Source organism: Hirundo rustica, chromosome 1, assembly GCF_015227805.2.
Source record: "Hirundo rustica isolate bHirRus1 chromosome 1, bHirRus1.pri.v3, whole genome shotgun sequence".
Taxonomy (NCBI): domain Eukaryota; kingdom Metazoa; phylum Chordata; class Aves; order Passeriformes; family Hirundinidae; genus Hirundo; species Hirundo rustica.
Genome location: NC_053450.1, coordinates 134919087 through 134942891, shown reverse-complemented (window position 1 = coordinate 134942891; position 23805 = coordinate 134919087). Strand labels below are relative to the sequence as shown.

The window sequence follows — 23805 nt, the reverse complement described above, 5'->3', positions numbered from 1 at the left end:
GTCCCGCGGGTGCCGAGGGCGCGGCGGCGGCGAGTGATTCCCGGTGTGCGGCCGGGCTGAGGTCACGGGCACGTCCCAACGCCACCGAGCCCGCTGGCAGACGCGCCACGTCCCCGCCGGAGAAGGAGCGAGGCCGTTCCCTGCGCATCCTCGCAGCATCATGACTCTTCAGGTACGCACTTGTGCATCTGGGGAGACAGAGACGAGAGGAGGGGGATGCACGGTGCGTCTGTGTAATGCCGTGCTGGAGACCGCAGCGTTTCTTCGCCACCAGGATTTTTACTGCAAAGTCAAGGTTACCTTGCGGCAAGGGAAATCTGCCTAAACCCTTGGAGGTTAAATAGTGCGTTGCTTTTCGCAAGTGGAGGGTGAGAAGCATGCTGGTTAATTTGAACTATTTCATAGGTCATGTACTATTTGAGAGCCTTACCTGCTCGGAGCATGCATGTTTCATCAGGTGTGCATCTGAGTTTGCTAGGGCTGAGGTAGACATGGAAAGACGGGTACATACTTATGCTTTTAGGATCGAGCTGGTTGCTTGGAGCTATTAAAGGATGAGGGAAACTTCTAACACTGAGACAGTGTTATATATGCATTTGGGAAGCGTAAATAATTTTTAAGGCAGTTGCGTGTATTTTTTAGGTTGCACGCATCTTTGGACTGCTGCGTTTTGATAGGCTTGTGTTTTGGTAGGAGAGCTACTTTCTTACCTTCTGGATAGAGAAAGATCGTCCTTTTACATTCTCTCTGATTGTTGGTTTAAATAGCTGTTGAAGAAATTATCTTTATTGCTGGCTTTTAGCCTCCCATTTTGTGGGAAACTATGAATACTTCCCTTGTTTTGGCCATGCCCTGATGGATTAAGCTGTTTTTCTTCTTTAGGCTTTCCTGTTATCCCTTTCACTTCAAGATTTGCAAGCTCTTCTATCCCTGTCTCATTATGTCTGTCTCAGCTTAGTTAGTGTGCATTTTGCAAAGAGTGAGCAGCACAATGCTGTGACCTAGATGCAGGGAGTGCACTGCCAGCAGCTTAGCAGTTTCCCTCTGAGCTGCAATTATGTTGAATGGCACAGAGGTTTCATTGTGCTATGTTACAGCTAAGAAGAAATCTTTTTCAGTGGATCAAAACTGCTAAATCCCAAACATAACGCCACCTGTGCTTAATTAATAATCATAGAAATTATAGTTTGTTTTATTTTGCCTTGAATTCTCTCTAGAAAGTGAATTTATTAGCCTGATGATTAAGAAATGAGCCATAAATCATAAGAAAGAGCTGAATGCAGTATGTATGCTATCCCATAGCTGTATACAGTTACACTTTCACATAAAAATCAGTGGTTGAAAATTTAAGATATCGTACACATTCTGCACTAAACATTATAGAGCTTGTCTGTCCACATTGGTTTGGTTGACAGTTATCAACCATATTCATAAATTTATTGAATCTAGCTGTATGGGAATGAGGACAAATGAATAAAATAATGTTCTCATTAGTGAAGCTGTAAAATATTTATAAGTTTTGAAAACTCGTAAAATATTCTGCTGTAAATGAAGAACCCATTCAAGCTTTTTTCTTTGCAAGAAGGCAGTGCCTGATAATAGTCTGATAATTTGTGCTTTTATCTTTAAGGCATGTGTGTATGTTTATATTTTATGTATATATTTTTATGCTTGTTATTTGAGGAGTTAAATGGAATTTTATTGGCACATGATTAAAAGGAAATTATATTTTTACAGGCTTCTTGTAAGCCAGCAAATCCTAAGCAAATCTGTGCAGAATGATTTGCTATAGGGGGGTAAGGAAAGAAAAGTTTAGATTTCATTTCTGCATATTTCTTGCTTTGTAAGATATATATTTGAAAAATTTTAAACCAGCTTGTAATATTTTCCTACAGATGCAAATAGAATAAAGTTATAGGAAGGTGAGGTTATTAACTTAATGGTTTCCTTAACTTTTTTTTTAATCTTCTGTCTTGTACAATTGAATAGGGCTTCTGGTTTATTCTTACTGTGAAGTTGTCATGGTTTAACACCACCCAGCAAATAAGTACCATGCAGTCACTTGCTCACACCCCCTTCATCTGCAGTGAGATAGGGAGGAGAATTGGCAGTGAGGAGAAGGGGGAGGAAGCAAAAACTCATGGGCTAAGAACAGTTTAATAATTTTTTAAAACGTAAAATATAATACTGTGATAGTAGTAATGAGAGAGAGAGCATGTGCAATTAAACGCAGGAGAAGCAAGTGATGCACAATATGATTGCTCCCTACCCACTGACTAAGGCCAAGCCCATCCCTGAGCAGCAATCGGTCCCTCTTGGCCAACTCCTCCCAGTTTCTACACTGGACATGATGTTCTGTGGTGTGCAGTATCCCTTTGGCCAGTTTGGTCAGCTGTCCCAGATGTGCTCCCTCCTCTTCTCCAGATTCTTGTGCAGCTCGTCACTTTCAGAGCATGAGACACTGAAAAGTCCTTGGCTCAGTGCAAGCATTGCTCAGCAACAACCAAACCATTGGTGTGTTATCAACATTATTCTCATCCTGCATCCAAAACACTGCACTGTACCAGGTACTAGGGAGAAAATTAACTATACCCCAGACAAAACCAAGACAGAAGTTTAGATCAGAAAACAATTCCAGACATGTGAAAGATTTCCACAGATTTGAATGGTCCTTGTACATCAGTGCTGGCAGAGGCAAACATGCACTAATAACTTATTTAAACTTTAAACAATGTGGCAACCTAGTTATTGTTTATTTTTGGTACAGTTTTAAATCTTACAGTTAACAGAGCATGAATCCTGCTTTTGTTTGCATGTTTGTGGATAATAAAAGATGTCTGTGAAGGAGGAGTCATAGTCAAGTCATAGGTGTAGTCAAGAATGTCACATTTCTGATATTTGGATAAATAATGAAATACTTATTTTAATGAAAGTGTACCTATAAAAAAACCTTGGGTAAGTCATCACATTTGTTTTCAAGAGTAAGTGTCCATCCCTTTTGGGATCTGTACATCTGTACCAAGAGTGTGACTTTAAATGCTTTGCTTTGAGGAGCATCAAATACATACAGTTCCAGTTTCCTTGGACCACTGTTTTTAATTCCTTGCTAAGGTAGTTTGCATCACTCATTTTGTCTCCCCCCGTTAAATGCCTCTCCATTATAAAGGCTGTACATCTATTAAAAATATTCTTATTAGTGCAGAGGAGTGTTTGTGTAATTAGACTTGTCTTGCTACCGTAGAACAGAACTCCCTCATATCCTAAAGCTGCAGTGCGTGGAACACTGTGCAGCAGCGTGGCACGGCTGGAGTGACTCAGGGCTAGGCTGGCATGCAGATTCAGAGCATGTGAGTTCCTCTGCAATCCCCATGCCCTTGCCTCTTCCTGAGGTGAGCCAAAGTGGAACGGGCCTGTTCTCATGGAAGGATAAGGCACCTGACTGTCAGAAAAAGCCCTGTGAGCAGTCTCACAGGGACTGTGAGTTTAGACTCCTGTTTGTGGCAGTGTGTCTGTCCCCTCCCTGCTCCCAGGCTGAAGGCACCCATGCTGTGCCTAGGACACAGGGCAAGGTGCTTCTGCCCAATTCTCTCCCTGTGCTGCTGTGACTTCCTGGCCTCAAACATATGGCTTCACCATTCTGGGCTCGCTGCTGAAAGGAAGAATAGTGTTATTTACTTACATTCTATGGCCCTTAGCAATTTTTGATGAGAAATTAAAAATGAACCTAACATCTGAACTTGTTAACATATTTCAGGTGTTTGTAGCAAATCCAGGTACAGTTGCTGTGCAGAAGGAGACCAAGAGACACTACAGCATAAGAAGAAAAATAAACAACTTAAGAGTTTCATGAAAGCAAATATTAATGTTACAAAAAAAAAAAAAAAAAAAAAAAAAAACACCAAAAAGCCAAACCCAAAACAAACAAACAAAAACCTGAGAAGGGGTGCTGTAAGGCCAATTCAATATTATTGATTCAGCTTTTATATGTAATCTAGAGCATACAATTTTGGTTTATCTAAACTACATATAACATAAATACATCACATATGAACGTATTTTGAGGCTTTTGGCTTTTTATTCTAGAAAAATCCTGTATTTGTTTTGCAGCACTCTCAAATACATGGCTGGTAAAAAACCCCTAACATTTACAGTGTTCTCAAAAGAAATCAGATGCAAAAAGTTGAACTCAAAGCTTTATGTTTTTCTATGGTTCAATGGCACAGATGCATTTTAGTAACATTGAGAATTATTTTTATCAAAACAGGAACAAACTACATAAGTAATTACATATTCCAGTATATAAAGTTTTAGATTTAAGAATATAATTTGGAAGTAATTTTATCTAGAATTTAGTGCAGAAACTGCCAAATCATGTACTTTAGTACATGACAACGTACTGTTGTATTTAGTACATTGTATTTCTGTATTTAGTACAATAACCAAATGTCACATCTTTAAGAAGACAAATGGCACTTGGAATCTGCCTAATTTTCAGAAAGATTGTTATATTCAAAATAGAATAGAAGCATTTCTCAAACTTAATACAGTCTTTATCAATTTTAGCACACCAAGTCTTCTCTGTACTCCTCCATCCACTGCTGGGCATTTGGTTCAGTGAGGCCTTGGTGGGAATCTCCCAGAAACTTCAGCTTGTCAGTTGTGCAGACACTGAGGTTCTCACTGAGTTGGAAGCTTATTTATTAAAAAGCATCTGCATTGCTCCAGGATTTTTGTCTTTTCATTTCACATTAAGGGTGCAATGAACTGACAGATCTAGAGATGTGTATTATCATCACGAATCTTTCACATCTAATTTTCTGTGAATTTACAGTCACAGTTTAAAGAATTGTAGAAATTGCTTCTTCCTGCTGCTGCTGAGGACTCCAGGACGGTGTAGATAAATGTAGACGAGAGATCTCTGAAGTTGGGTTTTAGAAGATGAGGTTTATTGTAAGGGATATGGGGCCTTGCTCTGAGCTGCCAGGCTGCAGCTCGTGGCAAGGCCCAGGAAGGTGGGGGAAGGGAGAGGTAGGGAGTGGGAGAGAGCAAAAAGCAAAGAGCAAAAAGAGCAAAGAGGAGCTCCCACCCTTGAAGCCCCCAGATAAGGGGTCTCAAGGTGGGCTGGAACAGGGCTTGTGCCAATGGGGTTACAGATACCTGATACTTCAGGGGAGGGTTACAGGTGTGGGATGAACCATTGCGGGGTGAGACAGAACATTCCATTTGACCTGGGTCTGGCTGCAGGTGACCTTCAGCTGGTCACATAACTGTTTTCCCAGACATCCAGTAGCTAATACATCTCAAACATCAAAACTTACTTTCAATTCTATCTCACTTACAGGTTTCTCATTCTCAGAATCTAAGCAATCATATTTATAGGGCTTTCTGGGTTCATCCTCCCCAACAAAGAATAGTCAAGATTTAATTGCTGTTTAATTGCAGGGAGCTGGAATGCTCTTTTAGTCACACATGATTTTTTAAAAACATTCCTTTTAAATGCAGCTCTCTGCCTGGTGCTCCGTGTTGCAACACTGCTGTTACAGATACACATCCTCCTGTGCTGAGCACTTTTGTTCTTAGAAAACTTGTGCTTTCCTTTTGTGGGTTTCATATAGCAATTCAAAATTTGCAAAGAATTAGAAATTCCTCAGAAGTTTGTATCTGGTGAATCTCATCAGCCAAACTAAATTTCCAGACCAAAATAAAAAGTGAATTCCATCTCAGCAGGCAGAGGTGACTCATTCGTCAGTAACAAATTTTCCTGCCAAATTCCTGTGCAGGAAGCTGCAGTGCACTTAGCTCCCTGTCCTTACCCTATTTTGCCTGCTGCTCCTGCCTTAATACAGCCACCAGCTGGCGTGATCTTACATCAATGAATGTGTAGTTTCATGATTCCAGGGAAGGGGCCTTTTTTGTGAGGAAACATGCTTGAATATCACTCTCTAATTAAATTACTGCTCATTTTTTCCTTCTTAAATTTAAAAACAGAAACCACCTTTCTCTAGTACTTTCTCACTGTTTAAATACAGAATGCTGTAGTGAACTTAGCTCTCATTCATATTTGCTTATTTCTATCACCTGGTCCACTCAGTGCAGCAACTTGCCAAGGAGAAAGGCATCAGTTAAGGAGACAAACATGCATTAGGTTTCCTTAATAAAAAAAAAAAAAAAAAAAAAAAAAAAAAATCTAATCTTTTCTGTAGCTAAAGAGAAAGGTGGTATAAAGAAGGACAGTGAGGACTTCTGAGGTATGCCAGGTTCGCAGTTATTTCACCAGAGCCGCAGTACTCATGATGAAATCAATGCTGACTTTTACACAAAACTCTAAGCTGGTGTAGTGGGTTGATGCTGGGCAGATGTCAGGCACCCACCAAAGCCACTGACTCACTCTCTTCTGCAGCTGGACAGAGGAGAGAAAATTTAATCAAGGGTTCATGCATTGAGATAAGGGTCTTGAGAAAGATTGCTCGTCAAATACCAATGAGGGCAAAACAGGCTTAGAGACACAAAATGAATTTATTACTAACAAAATCAGAGCAGGATAACGAGAAATAAAATAAGCCCTTATAAACACCTTCCCCCCACCCCTCCCTCCTTCCAGCTCCATCCCCTACCCCAGCAGTGCAAGGGGACAGGGAATGGGGTTATGGTCAGTTCATCACCCGTGGCTTCTCCCGCTGCTCAGGGAGAGGAGGCGTTCCCCTGCTGCACCGTGGGGTTCATCCCACGGGAGACAGTTCTCTGTGAACCTCTCCAAGGTGAGCTCATCTCAGGAGCACCAGCTCCCTGTGCCCTGCTGCAGCGTGAGTCCCTCCGTGGGGAACGGTCCTGCCCGGACTGCTGCGGTGTGGGTCACTGCTCCACGGCCTGCAGCCCTTCAGGGACAGGCCGCTCCAGCCCGGGAGCACGGCCCCGCTCTCCGGGGCTCTCCCACAGGGCACAGCCTCCTCCCGGGCATCCGCCCGCTCCGGTGTGGGCTCCTCCTCCACGGGCTGTGGGTGCATCCCTGCGTCCCCATGGATCTCCTTGGGCTCGGGGCACAGCTGCTTCACCACGGGCTGCACCACGGCCTGCGGGGGAATCTCGGCCACAGCACCTGGAGCACCTCCTGCCCCTCCTTCTGCACTGACCGTGGTGTCTGCAGGGCTCTTCCTCTCACGTTCTCGCTCTGCTCTTTGGCTGGAGTTACAACTGCACAAGCACTTTTTGTTTGTTTTCCTTCCTGAATCTACTACCACAGAGGTGTTACCAACATTTCTAATCAGCCCAGCCTTGGCCAGCAGCACATCCATCTTTGGAGACACCATGGATTGGCTCTGCTGGACATGTTGGAAGCTTCTGGCAGCTTCTCACGGAAACCACCGTTGTAGCCCCCACACACACACAAACCAAAACCCAAGCCATGGAAAACCAGTACAGCTGGCTTTGAACATATTAAATATGTGTTCAGGATATACTGTGCATCTGCAAACACAGATCCAACTCAAAAGCTAAAATAATTGTTGAAATCAGAATATAGCATATTAAAGTGCTTGTATTGTTCTGCATTAGAGCAGTGCAGTCACCTGATGAGTCTGTAGTCACTATAGAAAATCTGTTTCTCTCTGACATGTTCTGGGCATGTAACAGAACTCCAAACCTTAGCCTGAGACCTGCTTTATAGTGAGAAAGGCTACAGCCTCAGGTTGATGTGTGTGACTCACAGTGATGAAAGGAGTAAATCTACACTTTACTCTGGTGCTCTCCTGTGTTTCAGGATTGGCTGTGGAAGGTGGTCCTGGCAGTAGCCCATCTCCATGAGGTACCTCTATGCTGGCTGTTGGTCTCCTACTTCCCTGTCAGCAGAGCAGTGGAAATGGAGGGTGAATTGGGCAGTACCACTCAGAGGGCATTTGAGCTCCACCACTTGAGCCAACACAGTGCAGGCAGGGTATAAACCGTTCAGAGATTACTGTGGGGTGTAAAGCTCAGTGAATGGCTTCATATCTGCAGTGTGACTGTAAAAGACATATACACCACATAAATTGTGGAGGCCGCTTGCTCCTATCAGCCGTACACGCCTATATCCCTTTCTAATAATTTATGAACACATTTATGAAGCTTCTTTCATGGGAAAAAGCCTTGTCTGATTGCTGAACCCAAGAGAGTCATTGAGAATATCTAATGATACTACTGCATGTCTTATAACTCATGTTTTAAATACACCCCTTGAGAGGAGAACACTTTCTGTTCTTTCATCAGGCTGACTTCGATGGTGCTGCAGAAGATGTAAAAAAATTAAAAACAAGACCAACTGATGAAGAACTGAAGGAACTATATGGATTCTACAAACAGGCTACTGTTGGAGATATTAATATTGGTATTACTATATATACTTCACATTTACTCACATATCTTGATAAAATCAAGCTAATGTAATGTAAATCTGCACGATAACCAAAGCTATGCATTTATTTTGGCAGAATGTCCAGGAATGCTAGATTTGAAAGGCAAAGCCAAATGGGAGGCGTGGAACCTGAAAAAAGGTGTCACACCAATTAAATTTACATCCTGTAGTCAAGTTTATAGGATGACAAATGAGGAAAGATAATGACTCCTACTTTCCTTTGCAGGTTTATCAAAGGAGGATGCCATGAATGCCTATATCTCTAAAGCAAGAGCAATGGTAGAAAAATATGGGATCTAGAATATTCAAAATAATTCCCACTAATAATTAACTCTTCGGTAGCTAATGAACTAATTCTGTTGAGAAAAATGCAATGCTAATTCCTTATTGTGTAGTCTGACACTAATACCTTTTAAGCATAAGCTGTTTGACCGTAAAGGATATTTACATTTATAATCTATTTTTAGCTTGTATATTAATCTAAATAAATTTGAGGTGAATAAATTAAGCTTTCTGTGAGAATTGTGGATTTTTGTGAGTATTAAATTATATTTAGCATTTTGACAGCAGCAGACAAGCAGAGAAGCTCTAACTAAAATAACAGACACTTTTTTTTTTGCAAACAAGGTTATGGAATGAAGTGAAGAGTTTGTACACGTGCAAGAGAAGAAGGAAAAGACAAAACCCTTTTTAAGACCCAAACCCAATGTTTGTTTTCAAAAAAAATTGGGAAAACTCTCCCTTTTAGAGGATTACAGAGGAGGAACAGAGTAACTTTTAGGCATAACTGCATGCAATGTAAAGAAGAAAGTGACTTACTACAAATTGCTGTGGACTAAGCTTATACATTCTGCTATTAAAATTGAGGGAAATACTCATACACCAGCATGTTCTATGCATCTTGTGATGTGTTTTATCAATAAACTTTCACTAGGTGGTTTCAGCAGATAAAAGTGATCTCCAGGAAACTCATAAAACGAAGTATCTCCACTCGTTAGTTCTTGCCAACCTAAAAAAAGATATTTAAAGTGTCAGAGAAATGTCAACTATTGTGGTCATTTTGTATAAGTATTTCAAGGTTATTATTTAATATTATTTAAAATCCCATATCAATTTTTTGGTTCATACACTGAAACTGCTCTGTTGATTTGTTTCCTTTAAGAAGGAGACAGAGTCTAGAAAACTCTAATTAACCGGCACAATACAACAAGAAAATGTGTAACTATAAGAGGAAGACTGTTTAAGCAAAGTACCTTGTATGTCATATATTTTATCATCAGACCCAGAAAAGAGAGTAATATCACAGGAGAAGGGGCTGTTCATTTCTGCCTTCTCAAATCTGTGAACATAAAAAGCAGTCATAAAACATTCCATAAGATACCTATATTTGGAATTCGCTTCCACATACAAAAAGTGGTTTTTGTTCGTCTCCAAAACTTAACAAAATTTCAGGAGCTGGATTATATAGGACATCAGGAGAAGAAAACACTGCATCTTGCAGTTTCTCAGCTCCTTACCCTACTGCAATTAGATCTAAAATTGTAAAGAAAGAATGACCCAATAGGAAAAAAAAGAGCTTCCACTTGCAATAAAATTTCTTACAAACAATAAATAATGATGTTACCTACTTATATACGAGTTCTAACATTTCAGCATCTTTCAGTGTCAGGTTCCTAAGACCAAAATAAGTCCTGCATCCAAGAATGTTCTTGTTTTTGCCAAGGTAAGAAGCTTTAATCACTCAGCTACATGATCTGTCGTGTATCATCCAGTGGGGACAGCAGTTAGGACACAGTGTCTGGGTGCCCAGAACACAGGGACTCTTTTCTTTTGGTTAGGCTAGAGGACCTTGGATCTGGAGGCTGAATGTGGTGTTCCTGAAGCATGATGAGCTGAGATTGTTAACCTCAGAAAACAATAAAAGACACAAGAATATTCCCTTTTAGTAGCTGCTAACTTTGGATCCTAGGTAGAACTGTAATTCTGCCATGACAGGTTCACTACTTCAGTAACAGTTGTTGTTGCTGCAGTACGCAATGTTTCATCTAGGGCTTAAATACCAGAAAACAAATAGAAAAGCACACAAAGGAAAAAAACTAGGTTTACTGTTTCTTATTCTTTTTATAACAGAAATGAGAGCAAGTTACTAAGAAAGAAGAAAACCTAACATGATCAGACAGAAGTAAAAATGTAAAATACAAATACAAAAGTAATACAAAGTTGTATAACTTACGAAAACGTCTGAAAAAGTCTAGCGTCTTCTCTGGAGGTACGCGCTGTACTTTTCCTAATGTCTTCATTATGTGGAAGCTTGTAATTTCCTCCTACAATCTCCATACATACAAGAAATTCATTGTCTTCATCAGGCAGGGCTATGTTTTTGAGGGCAAGATGTCCTACAGACTGTCAGTACCAAACAAAACAGATCAGGTGTTGCATATAATATACTTTAAATAATATTTTCATTTAAATTATTTTAGTAAAAAGTACAATAATTTTCCATCTCTAGAATACGATTGCTGATTCATTTAACATTCACAGAGGACACTTCATGGAAAGGGTCGGTGGACTGTGCTTGCTGGAATAACAAATTTTGAGTGAGCCAAGTACTCTCTACTTCTAAAACTTATACAGACAAATAACTTAATATTATTTTGTTCAAGCTTGACTCTTACTATTGAAATACAACTAGTAAAATAATCTAAGAGAAAGAAAAACCTAGCACTGGACATAAACCTGGCTAATGTACGACTAAAGAGACCAACTGATTATAGAAATTTGCAGGAAAAACAATTGCTTCCATGAATCACTAGCTCATACTCAAGACTGCTAAGAAGCCTTAGAAACTGAAGAACAGAAATAGCAAATGCTGACTGAGGACAGGACTGGGAAAATGCCACTTCACTACTGTTTTTCTGAGAAAGACTAGCAGAATTAGCAGAACGTCAGAAAAAAATTATTAAAAAGCCTACAAAGAATGAGGAGAGAGAAAAAAAAAAGGACAAATGTATTGAGGGCTGATGAAGCAGGTTCAGGAAAGACTAGGTCAAGACAGTTGTTTGACACATTACACAGTAAGGAGGACCACATAGTATTTTGGTTTGATTACTTTTGAGTTTTAAGCCAATGGCTTAAATACTAAATAACACAATAATCAAAAAGGTTTAGTTTAAGGATTAGTTAGTTTAAGCATTAATTACTTCAAGCATTAGTTTAAGGAGATTGTTCTCCCAAGGGTAAGCTTAGCAGCAGTGAATATTATGTATTCTGAATCTACCTCAGAACACTTTTCACTCCATAGATTCTGAATAAATGTTGATTTTGTATTAAAACTACTCTGCATAGCATACTGTAAAGTATTATTTTTACTCTTAGTAGCTAATTTATGGTTCTCTTTCATAATGTTAATGATTCTGTAGCTTACGTTTGGGGCATGTGCTGCTGACATGAAAAGATGGACTGGCTCCAGTCCGTACTTTTCTTTCAAATGAAGTGCAACAGCTAAACTCATGTAAGTTCCAAGACTGCAGCAAAAGAAGAAATTAAAGCAAAGTAAGCAAAATCATACATAAAAATTGGAAAATATAAATATAATTTTTATTTCAGTGCTAACTGGCTATCTTGAACAGTTGCTGAAACCGTATATGACATGCAGATTATAATGATATTAGTTAATTGACATGAAATATATTCTGACACAGTCTAATTTTGCAAATAAGACATTTTCATAGTCTCCATTTATTTTAGTAATCTCCTTAATTTTCAGTAAGAACAGTTACTTTGAATACTTGAGACGCAGCAGTCTTTAAAATCTGTGTTTCACGAATGGTTCACCCCCTGCATTCATATAGATCAAGCACTGACACAAATATTAACAATAAATTCAATCATATTGATTAGAAACACATGTTCAGATGTTGTGCCTGAAGGTAAAAGTAACTAGAGTCTTTGAGAGTAACTGCATGTTTTAGGATGACTTGACAGAAGATCCTTGCAGAAGCATATTTCTCCTAAAGATTTTGCAAATAAAAACAAGTAACTCTCTACTCCTTGAGATCAGAAATAGAAACTCCTTCACCAGGATATCTAAAAATATATATATTTTTACCTGTGAGCAAAAAATGCAAATGGTTTTTCTTTAAATTCTTTTAACAAAACACTTGTAACTTCATTAACTACGCTTGTCATGTCTTTTGCAAAAGGCTCCTCAAAACGACTTTCTCTTCCAGGAAGCCTTATACAGAACACTGCAGAAGAGGTGAAGGAAGGGAGGGAAAATAATTATAGTTATTTCAAATAGATACAGTAAAATAATTTTAATTAAGTTTTTTTTAATTATTCTGCAGAATATACATACTATTTGAATTAATCCTTCTTAGAGTTGATACTGCACACTTGTTTGCTGCTACTGTGATTTAATCCCTTCAAGTCTTTAGACTTCAAGTCTTTTCACTCTTCCTTTAGTCTCAAATGTTGCCCCTCCAACTGATTTGATTGATAAGTGCCTTGGGTCAGAATCCACAAGATCCTGATTTCAGCTGAGGTTTGGGAGCAATTTTATCATTATTAAGTTTTAATAACAGCCACAAATTCATTAATTTCAATAATAGTAAGTTTGAGGGTTGTGTAAAATATATCCTTTCAAGGGCAGTGTTAGTAAGTGAAACTGTATTAGAATTGTGCAATCCCTGTTTTCTTGTCAATTCTTCAGTACTGCACATTGGAAAATGTGGAATAATAGTGCAATTTGGTGGATATTTATAGTTATATTTATAATAATTTATAGAGAAGGAAATTTTACATGCTTTTACTATTTTCCTTTAAAATGGAGGATTTTTCTCTCACTGTTTAGTGAAAGAAAGGAATTAATAGATAAGGAAAAAAAAGTTTATTTTTTTCAAATCTCCTGGACATCATACATACTGCCAGTTCTGTAGACGTACAGATCAGAAGTAACAGGTCAGACACAAAGTATTTTTGAAGAGATAGAATAAGCCCAAACCTAGTGCCATGCCTATCTAATACAACAGATACCAGTACAGAGAAGTTTGTATCTTCTATACTTTCTGCAGAAACCATCTCTGAAAGAACATGCTGTGCCCTGACTCTATTCATCTGCGTCTGCACTTGGTCCTAGGCCATTTCCTTAGTAACTTTCTTGGAAGTTTCAGTGGACAAAAATATTTTCTCACTTTTTTTTTTTTTTGGGGGGGGGGGGGTTGTGTTTTGTTTGTTTGTTTGTTTTCCCCTTATTTCAAGGAAAATTCAATGTGCAACTGCTTCCTGGAAATTATACATGCATTTAGAAGACTGGTAAAACTGCAATGGCAATGCTCATGAATATGAAATTATTTTTTTCTTTGTGGAAGGTCTGGAAAATGCCCTTGGTTCCTCTCCAAATAGGTCAAGCAATGGGTCTTTTTAGTGCTGATATATCTTCTGAGCAATGTGCATTACTTTGTAGTGCAACTAAATATCATTTCACTGTTATAAAATTCATGGATTCAGTTTTGATACAAGAAGTGCAAACACTGGATAAGAGATACTCTGCAGCCTCTCAAAATTAAAAATAGTTCTCATAGCTTCACTGTTAACCTTGCTGAAGACTAGCTTATCAACAATATGCAGTGTATTTCGGTTTCTGAATCATACCAATAGTTTCTGAAGCAGTCAAGCATACTGTACTCTCATGAAATGTAGCTCTGAGGATATAATTTTTTTTCACCTAATCTAATATAATTTGATTCAAGGTGGTACAGAAAATGTACCCTAGTGGAAATGCTAGTTCCTAATGAATGCTAATTCCTTCCTTTCTGAAGAATACACATTGGACAAAGACTGTGGTGCTCTTGAGACTATTGTGTATTTCAGAATTGCTTAACTCTACTGTAGCTACAAAAATTACTAACCTTCAATTGAGTCGTTGAAGAGTCTGCCCCATTGAGCAAGTTGTGAAGTTCCACCTCCAGCCCACGGAAAGCAAATCAGTCTACAAAGAGCACCTGGCTTTTTCTGTACACAAGCAACCAGCTTTTCCATTTCTTAAAAACACAAAACAAAACAAAACCACCAAGAAAACAACACATCATTCTAGAACAAGACTCTTCTGATATAGGAAAATTAGAGTGAATTAAGTCTGAATTGAAACAATAGGGTGCAAAAGGCTCTCTCATCAAAACCGCTTGTGCTATAACAAGTATCTGCTAGATATGAGATGATCTTCCTACAACACTGTAAAACAGTTCTGCTTTTATAAATGAGGGTACAATAGTATTGGACAATTCTTCTAATTAATAACTCGCTCAGTAACTGACCACAACAAACATTATAATACAACACTCCCTGAAACAAAGAACCTGCAGAGTCTGTCTTACTGGTTTAAAAGATACATTCAGCCAATCTAATTTTCATTCACACACACACCCAAAAAAAAAAAAAAAAAGAAAAAAAAAAAAAAAAAAAAAAAAAAAAAAAAAAACCCCACAAACAAGAAAGAACTATTACATGAATAAATAATCTTTGGTGTTCATTCAGTTGAATCGTGATTTGAAATCTAAGCGTATCTGGTTAGGGAAATATCTTTCATTTTTCTCATTTTTTACAAGACAAGACAGCAATTTAAAAAAAAAATTCCCGAACTGTCTTTATATTTTCATCTACTTCAACTTATTTGCCTTATACCTGAGATCTAACTTAGACCCTATTTCAACAAAGAAAGGATATATAAGAATTCTTCTGCAAAATCAAGATTTTCCTAGATTGTACACTTTTCAAGAGAAACATGCTTTCATTTTATTCCCTATAAAATTTAAGTGAGATGTGTGATCTGATGAATTAATGGCAGAAAAATCTACCTTAGAGTGTTGACCAAAAAGAATGTTTCTTTCTTGAACTACTGGCAAAAAATAGCTCAGTCAGTGGAAAAAAAAACAACAAAAAAACCACCACCAAACACTGAATTTTAAGTATTTCCTGGCTTTTATCTCTTCACATTTAGGATAAGCTGAAAATAAAATAAAATTCTAATTTGATAGAGAGCTGTATAAAAGATTTAAAATACCCATCATTTAAATCACAGGATAACTTAGGCTGAAGGGGACTTTTAGAGATCATATAGCTCAAATCTTCTCTCATTAGGTGTTGAATATCTCCAAGGATGGAGACTCCACAACCTCCCTTGGTAGCCATATCCCAGTGTTCAATCATGCCTCATAGTGAGGATACTTTTCTTTCTGTGTATATGCTTGTTGTCCCTTGTATCCACAAGTCTTCTGTCTTTTTGCTGAGTACATCCAAGAAGAGTCTGGCTTTGTCCATCCTCTGCACGTCCTTCTATTAGTGTATTAGTGAAGACATCTTCATTTGGCACTCCCCTCTTAGGGCAAAACCAATTATCTCAGATTCTACTGTACACCACCCACTCCAGTCACAATCGCAGGGTACTGTGCCACGCTCACTTCAGTATTTCAACATCCTTCTAATACAGCAGAATTAAAAATGGATGCAGATGTGGTCTACCAAATAAATTTTGGATTATTTTTCAAACATGTTTTTGAGACAGGCTTTCAGAGCATGATGAACTTTTTACATGAGCTTTATTTATTGTCACGGCATCACCTCATAGTAGGTGGATCAGTTGAAAAGCACAGCTGAAAACACAAGCAACAACAAAACTGCTTTCACACTGACCAGCTGTTAGGACAAATGGACCAACAGCCCCACCCTGCAGGGAACAGAAAGCCAAAGGTAAAGAAAAAAGAAACACCAAGTGCTTGCAGCACAGGACTGCAAGATATTTCTCCAAGGAAAATATATTCTATAGCACACAGTCAAAAAATTTGTGGAACAAGTCTTTGTGAACTGCAGGAGTGTGGTATTCACCAGCAGGGCAGTCCAGGACCTAAGAGGCCTCTCAGGTATCCAGGCGCTTGCAAACCCTACATAGTAGACCTGTCTCATTTGCACATACATGAGTTAACCCCTCATCTGCAGATTCTGTAAGCCAGGGAAAAAGCAACCCTATCCCCAGGTGGCAAGTAAATCCAAGTCTCCTCAGAAAATCTAGATTTAAGGTAGTCCATTCATCTCCCAGCAGTAAGCACAGAAGTGCAATAGTGAGTCTGGGAGTCAAATGATCCACTTTGTGGTAGATACGGAGTCTGTTAGCAAAGCTGCTGCATTGCTCACAGCTAGACATGTATCTGAGACACCTGGCTGGGAACATGGGAACTTCAGCAGGTCAGGGCATTGACCACTTGGGTGTCTGCAATCCTAATAACAGAGCTGTCAGGCTGTAGGACAGCTAGACAATGTAATCCTCTACTGTCTTTATCTGCACAAAAGAAATGCAGCTTGTGTAACTGATGGACACCAATGTCTCAATGTCCTTACCACTGTGACACAGTTGAATTTTTTATTTCTGCATCTGTGCATTTGGTTACATTCATTATTCAAATAATCCTTTTTAAAAAGTTTAAAAATGTGTTTTCCAGGGTAGGCAGCTAGGCTTTTTGGAAAATTATAGGTTTATGAAAAGAGGTGTCCAGTTAGAGAGAAAACACATCTGTTACATGCATTGGAATATTTTTTACAGTTTTTTGAAGTTCATGGATTTATATCCCTAGAAGTTTTCTTACTCAGCAAAAAGCAGTGGTGTGATCTTCCATGTAAGAGACAGCAAAATGCATAAACCACAGGAAAAAAAAAAAGTGGGAAGCCATATCTCAGTGGCTCCTGAGTTCAGGAAAACACTGGTCTTTGCTTCTTGAAAAATAAGTACCTTATGTCATTGTACCTAGATGCTATAAATCAATGGAAAAAAGTATGGAGCATACCCATCTTATTAGTCATATTTTTCCCAGTAACTTATCTTTCATGGCTACATTTTTAACAGACTATATTTGAAATTGGTTAATGTCACTGCTAACATCTAAAAGCTGCTGCTGAAAAAAAAAAAAAATTATGTGTCATTACCAACTGCAATCATGTTTTCCAGAAAGCTGTTTACTCATCCCTTTACTTAGTCTTGAAAAAAATATCTAGGACATTATTACAGAGAAACTTATTTGTGTGACACTTGTATCTGATAAGCTTAAAGCATCCCTAATTCGAAATTATCAAAACAAATATTAAAGTCACACAACATGCATTCTCAGCTTTACTACTTGGACCTTCCAGGGTGTTGAAACTGCCAAATATACAGACCATATGGATGCTTCAAAAATGAACACAACAAGGAGCATTATAATCTCCCCTCCTTTCCTACTTCTTCTGCTGTCAGCCTAGTTCTGCTGTGTACAATCACATAACCTTTGCTCAGATGTTTGAGGAAATCATTCAGCTGAGGGAAGAGCTCTAAAGGAGTCCATAGAGTTGAGTTGTGAAAAGTGAGAGATAAAACTGGAGATGAAGGCCTCAGAGATGGCACTAGGAAAGTAGCTCAACAATCAAGAGGAAAAACATCAATGTGGAAGGATAACTACCATTTCAAGGGAAAAAATAGTTGGGAGATTACAACCTCCTGATTAGGATCTTTATTGAAAATCTGGAGGAGGGGATTGAGTGCACCCTCAAAATTCACAGACAGCACCAAGTTGGGTGAGAGGGCTGATGTGCTGCAGGTCAGGAAGGCTCTGCAGAGGGATCTGGACTGGGCGGATGAATGGTCCAAGGCCAATGGCATGAGATTCAACAAAACCAAGTGCTGAGTCTTGCCCTTGGGTCAAAACAACCCCCTAGAGCACTATAGGCTTCAGGAAGAGCTCAGTATACAAAGTGGAGGAAAGAAGGTGGAATGGGGGGATGTTTTAAGTGATGGTGTTTGCCTTCCCAAGTAGTTGTTACACATGACCGACCTTTACTTTCCTGGGGATGGCTGAATACTTGCCCATGGGAAACAGCAAATGAATTCTTTGTTTTGATTTGCTTTTCTGTGCAGCTTTTACTTTCCCAGCCCAAGATACATCTAACTTTTACTCATCTGATCCTCTCCCTGATCCCACTGGTGAGTGAGCGAGCAGTTGTTGCATGGGGCTTGGTTGCTGGCTGGAGTTGAACCACAAGAGTAGATTAAGGGAAGTCATTCTGGCAGCAAAGGCAGAGAGTAATAAAGAAACAAGGTGCCACTGCTGCAGATGCAAGGAAGAAAGAAGTCATACAGCATGGTGACGTTTTGTTCCGAGTGTAGCAGATTATGTAATAGAATTTTTTTTTAAAACCTTTTTTTTATGACTCTGGGCTGAACCATCACTCTTCAACACACACCACCCAGGTACACATGCAGGTGTTAGAGACCCCTTCAATACGTCAAATAGCAGTACTGGCAAGTGTCTCTAAAAGTAGAAACCTCATTAACCATGGCAAGTAGGGCTGGGTGGGCCTCACATGTCCTTCCCAGTACAAGTGGTGCTTCACCACGTAGTGAAATGTTTGCTCCAGATTGTGAAGACTGCTCCAAATGCCACCCAATCACTCTGGCTACTGCTTACTCCTACCCCTGTGTAGTCACACCCCACAAGCATTTCTCCCACATAACATTTTAACAGGTGGCAAAGAAACCCACCAGCCCAGACTTGCTCCACAGAAACACCCTTGCAGATTCCTGAGCTGTTGCCCACTCACAAAGCAGTTGGGCCACTTACCCTGAGTGAGGAGTCCCCTGGGCCAGCCAGGGCTTGCATCTGGTCTCAGTCCTGCTGAAGACACCACTGGAGTTAAGAGCACAGCCCATGAGGGACAGCGGCTGTGAAGAGCCCTTGCCTCTAGTGCAGACCCAGCTGTGCTTTCTCCCCATGTCACAGATCCTGAGTTCTAAGGATCACTGGAGTCCAACTCCTGACCCTCTGCAGGGCATCCCAAGAATCACACCATGGGCCTGGGAGCATCTTCCAAATGCTTCTTGAATTCTAGCAGGCTTGGAGCTGTGACCAGTTTTCTGGGGAACCAGCTCCAGTGCCCAAAAACCCTCCGGAGAAAAAACCTTTTCCTAATATCCAGCCTAAACCTCTCCTGACACAACCTCAGGCCATTCCCTTGTTTCCTGTCACTGGTCACCACAGCGAAGAGATCAATGCCTGCCCTTCCCCTTTTCCCTCACTACGAACTTGGAACTGCAATGAGGTCTCCTCCAGGCTGAACAGAACAAGTCACCGCAGCCGCTCCTCATGCGGCTTCCCCTCTAGGCCCTTCACTATTTTCATAGGTCTCCTTTGGAAGCTCTCTAATGGTCTAAAGTCTTTTTCACATTGTGGCACCCCAAACTGCTCCCAGCACTCGATGTGAGACCGCCCCGGTGCGGAGCGGAGCAGGACAATCCCCTCCCTTGCCCGGATGGCGATGCTGTTCCCGATGCCCCCAGGGCACGGGTGTCCCTCCTGGCTGCCAGGGCACTGCTAATTTATATTCATTTTTCCATGGACCAGGAACCCCAGGCCGATGGAAATGAGCTCTCCATCCTCTCATTCCCCAGCGTGTACGTACTTCCAGAGCTGTCCTCTCCCAGACGCAGAATCCGACACTTGTCCTTATTAAACTTCACACAGTTGGCGCCTGCCCAGTTCTCCGACCGGCCCAGGTCTCTCTGCGGGGCTCATCTGCCTTCCAGGGAGTCAACACCTTACCCCACTTCAGTCTTTTTTAACTGCACCGCCGGCCCCCAGAGCGCAGGGTCCGGCGAGGCCGCTCCCTCCCGCCCCCGCCCCGCCTCCGCGGCCGCCCCGCCCCGCGCGGCTTCCGGACCCGCTGGGAAGTGGGACAGAGGCGAAGGCAGCGCCCGGGGAGGTGGGCAGGGGTTTGGGACCGGGGTGAGCGATGGTTCCCGCCGGCCTCATTCCCCGGGGGTGCGCAGCGGCGGGGCAGAGGGGTGGGCTCGGCTCGGCTGTCTCCTTACACCCAGGCCCCAGCCGCCTGGGGCTCTCTAGGGCTTTCCTCCATGCGGGCCCTGGGCCGCTGTAAACTCTGCGGTGGTGTTGCGGGCCTCGCACTCTTTTTATAGTAAAGCCCCCGACATCTAGCGTCCCTGAGTGTTGCTGTGGTGTTGCGAGCCTCTCTCGGCTCGGCCCGGCGAACGCCGGGGTCGAGGCTGGGGCGGGGGCCTTGGGCAGGGTCTGCGAGGGGGCTCGGGGGGCCGCCAGCCGGGCTGGGGGGTGATTCCCCTTTCCCAGATGTCCTCTAGTCTCGGGCGGGTGTCCCAGGGCTGACTGGCTGCTCCTTGGGAGGGAAAACGACTCGAGCTGGGTAATCGCGATGTGCTGGGGAAAGCATCAATAGCCGCCTGGTCATAGTTTCCCCCTGTTGTGTGTGTGCCTCTCGTGGCTGCAAGCCAGCAAGAAACCCTGGGTTCAGGCTTTGCCGGGGAACGTTTCCTGATATCTGTCTTTTCACCTTGTAAATGGCAGGAGGCCGGAGCAGGGGAGAGAACAGTGCGGGGAGATTCGTCATCGAACATAGGCTTCGTGAATAGTCTGTTGGGTTGTGCTGCAGATCTGCAACATGGAAAAGCAAGTGCTTCAGTCCTCAGAGGAGCGAACGTTTCAGTACCAAGATTCTCTGCCTTCCCTGCCAGTACCTCCTCTTGATGAATCTCTGAGTAAATATCTTGATGCAGGTAATGAGTTCATGTTGTAATGGTAGCATGTCATGTGCTGTTGTAACCAGGATAATCTGAAGATGTTTGCTAAGCGATTGTAGAAACAGCTTGTATTGTAATTAGGGCATGGCGTACAGACAAGCTTATAGTGCTGAAGCTCTTTCTCAGGCTCAAAACTGGGTATTAAGTGCCCAGCGCAACTTGAGCAAAAGTTTCCATTTTATTCCTGATTACGTATCTTCTAGGGAGTTTGGCATGTGAGAGGGTTAACTTTTTGGTTTAAGAGTGGAAATTTTTTTTACCTTTCTGTTTTTCTGAAAAAGAATAAAACAAAATCTGGTCTGGTGAAAGATACTTCACTTACAAATTTTGTTTTGCATAACTGCTTGTTTATAACTGTGTTTGCCCAGGAGATCTTAAAAAGACCAGTTATTTAAAACTTTTTATACTTAATATTGGTGAGAAAGAACACTTATTAACTATACAGTAATAGGGAAAAGCCGTGGTGAGCATTTTCACATAATTTAGCTTGGATACTTTCTGCCTTGATATGTTGACTAATCTAAAGAACATCGCAGAAAAGTTTTGAAAACTACATCAGAGCATGTGTGCCTAGTTTTGTTTATAAAGAAGAAATCACTGGTTAGTTCTTTATGGTGTATTGGGAATGGCAAAAATACATTATGGAGTATCTTGAGGTTACTTTTCTCAATTTCTTCAATAATTTTCAGAACTCTGAGACATGGAGTTTTTTCTGGAACATCTACTTTGTATCTTACCATCTTACAGGTATTACACAAATGATAACAAAGTAAGACTTGGAGTTCTCTCCTTACTAGAATCATACTACAACAAATTTTCCCTTTTCCAAAGCGGAATTCCTGAAGTTTACTCTGAGTTCCCATTTATTCTGAGTACTGGAAATGGCCTGCTTTGGTGTTCCTTACATCATTGGTTTTTGATGCAGAATCTTGAATTGGTGGGTTTTGAGCAAAAATGTTGTGTGTGTATGTGTGCCTAAAATAATGGACTGTCTTTTTGCTGTAATTTAATGCTGTTGATTTGCAGATTAACTAAAGTTGTGCTACAAGAGTGGAACCTGCAATGACAAAATTTCTGTTCCGTTTTGTAAACTTATCTGTCTCTCCAGGTTTAATAAATTAACTCTCTCATGGAGTGAGGAAATCTGACAGTGAATTTGTTTGCTCTTGTTTTTGAGATTCTGATCTGTTTTCATAAATACCTTTTCACATGTCCCTTTCTTTTTCATACTGAAGTTAGTTGCTGCTTACTGTTCCATGTACAAAATAATTCTATAATTTTGATCACTGTTGCTCTTTAGTCTCACTGGTGGTGGAGAAAAGTTAGCCCAGCATTTACCATAGTTTTGTACAAATATATTAAAATGGAAGTGTGCAGGGTGCAGTTCTAGACATATCTCTGTGAATTTCATTGCTCAAGCTTGTCATTTCCATTTGTAAATGCAAGTGAAGGGTAGGAAGTGCTTCAGAAGAACAATTCAGAACATCCAAATGATTCTTCATAGAGGCTTTAAATTAGTCCTGGGAAATCTTTCATTGGTTGGAGGATGACTCCGGGCACTTGACGTTAGTCAGGGTGCCTGCTGGTAAAGCACTGTCTGCTTAGAGCCAGTCAGCTGGAAAAGCTGGACAGAGTATGTATCAGAATATGCCTTATTTAAGGCTTTACAGTTGCTGCCTCTTCTTTAAGGAGTAGCCCTGTTTTGAAAGTAAGCCTTCAGCAGAGAAGGTGGCCATAGCCATGTTATTTAGCCTTCCAGCCCAGAGGTTGAGATTCAGAAACACAGACTCAAGATGAAAGTATGAAAACGCAATTTCTAGCTTCCCAGAGGGTTCCTTAACTATGCAGCTGAAGGTGTCTTTCATGGGATACTTCTTGTTCATGGGCAGAGCTGGTCCTAATGAGAAAGAATGGCAAGATCTGTGGGCTGGAGAAATCCAGAAGTTTCACTGAACTTCAGTGAGAAAGGGGCTGAGTTCTGCTCCTTAACAGTGTTGCTTCTACATCTGATTAAATAGTTTTTAAATGGAATGGAACCCTGTAGTCATAGAATCATGTAGGTTGGGAAGAGTTCATCTCGACCAAGTTTCTCCTCAAAGCTGGTCCAACTACAGCATATTGCTCAGGCCTTGGTTAGCCAGGTTTTGTTTGCTTCCAAGGGTGGAGACTCTGTTTCATTATGACCTGTTCTGTGTTCGCCTACCCTCATGATTGTGGGAGGGGGAAGAAAAACAACAACAACCAAAAAAAACCAGCAAGAAACCCCAAAAACTTCACATTTTCCATGTCAGAAATTTTCTGTATTCCACCTTTATTCTATTTTCCTTATCCTAGTTCTTTGTATCTCTGAGAGGAACAATGCTTTATCTTCACTAGGACTTTCCATTCAGTTGAAGAAGGCAGCAAGGCCATCCCTTTGCATTCTCTTTGTAAGTTCAACAAACAGTTCTCAGCCTCATCTGTTGTGCATTCCCGTCCCCTTGCAATCTTAGTCACCCGTTTAATGGTTCAACTAAATTAATGACACGTCTTTTCTAGCCTGATTCTATGAATTGAGACCAGAACCAAATAATTTTGCTTGTTTTTCATTTTCTATGTGAATATTGCTCTGTAATGACTTTGTAATCTGAATAATAATAATAACAATAACCTGAATAATAGCATCCTCTCTTTCAATAGTATGTGATATTAAGGTCATTTTCACCACTCAAACCTGGGCGTTGGACTACCCCCAGTCAGGGAAGGCTTTGAACTTCAGGGTGAAAACTGTAAAAGCATAAAGGTGAATGGC

At 40.7% G+C, this 23805-nt stretch overlaps 3 protein-coding genes across 8 annotated transcripts in view; 2 read left to right on the top strand and 1 right to left on the bottom strand.

Annotated features, from left to right (window-relative positions):
- Window positions 1-8908, top strand: ACBD7 (acyl-CoA binding domain containing 7). Its single transcript, XM_040058065.2, has 4 exons — window positions 1-172; window positions 8242-8359; window positions 8463-8525; window positions 8613-8908. The coding sequence occupies exons 1-4, from the start codon at window positions 161-163 to the stop codon at window positions 8684-8686; spliced, it is 267 nt and encodes an 88-aa protein (XP_039913999.1). The 5' UTR covers window positions 1-160; the 3' UTR covers window positions 8687-8908.
- Window positions 1-23805, top strand: part of CROT (carnitine O-octanoyltransferase) — a 40639-nt gene that overhangs the window by 1118 nt on the left and 15716 nt on the right. Inside the window, exons 1-2 of one of the 2 annotated variants that reach the window (XM_040057997.2) lie at window positions 20063-20164; window positions 20782-20990. In XM_040057997.2, coding sequence (XP_039913931.1) covers window positions 20876-20990 — 115 coding nt within the window. In that variant the 5' untranslated portion in view covers window positions 20063-20164; window positions 20782-20875. Of the gene's footprint in view, window positions 1-20062; window positions 20165-20781; window positions 20991-23805 lie in introns of those variants that run through there. The other variant, XM_058419683.1, reaches the window with a different exon arrangement.
- OLAH (oleoyl-ACP hydrolase) lies at window positions 8666-20061 on the bottom strand. Of its 5 annotated transcripts, none has more exons than XM_040058019.2 (10): window positions 19865-20061; window positions 19027-19077; window positions 15611-16035; window positions 14891-14939; window positions 14296-14427; window positions 12495-12633; window positions 11811-11910; window positions 10620-10789; window positions 9640-9725; window positions 8666-9395 (listed from the first exon to the last, which is right to left on the bottom strand). In XM_040058019.2, exons 5-10 carry the CDS (start codon window positions 14423-14425, stop codon window positions 9262-9264), a joined length of 759 nt encoding a protein of 252 aa, XP_039913953.1. In that variant the 5' UTR covers window positions 14426-14427; window positions 14891-14939; window positions 15611-16035; window positions 19027-19077; window positions 19865-20061; the 3' UTR covers window positions 8666-9261. The 5 variants fall into 5 exon arrangements, with proteins under 5 accessions (XP_039913953.1, XP_039913963.1, XP_039913984.1 ...); XM_040058029.2 differs by having other exon boundaries at window positions 15611-15718; XM_040058050.2 differs by lacking the exons at window positions 14891-14939; window positions 15611-16035 and having other exon boundaries at window positions 19027-19080.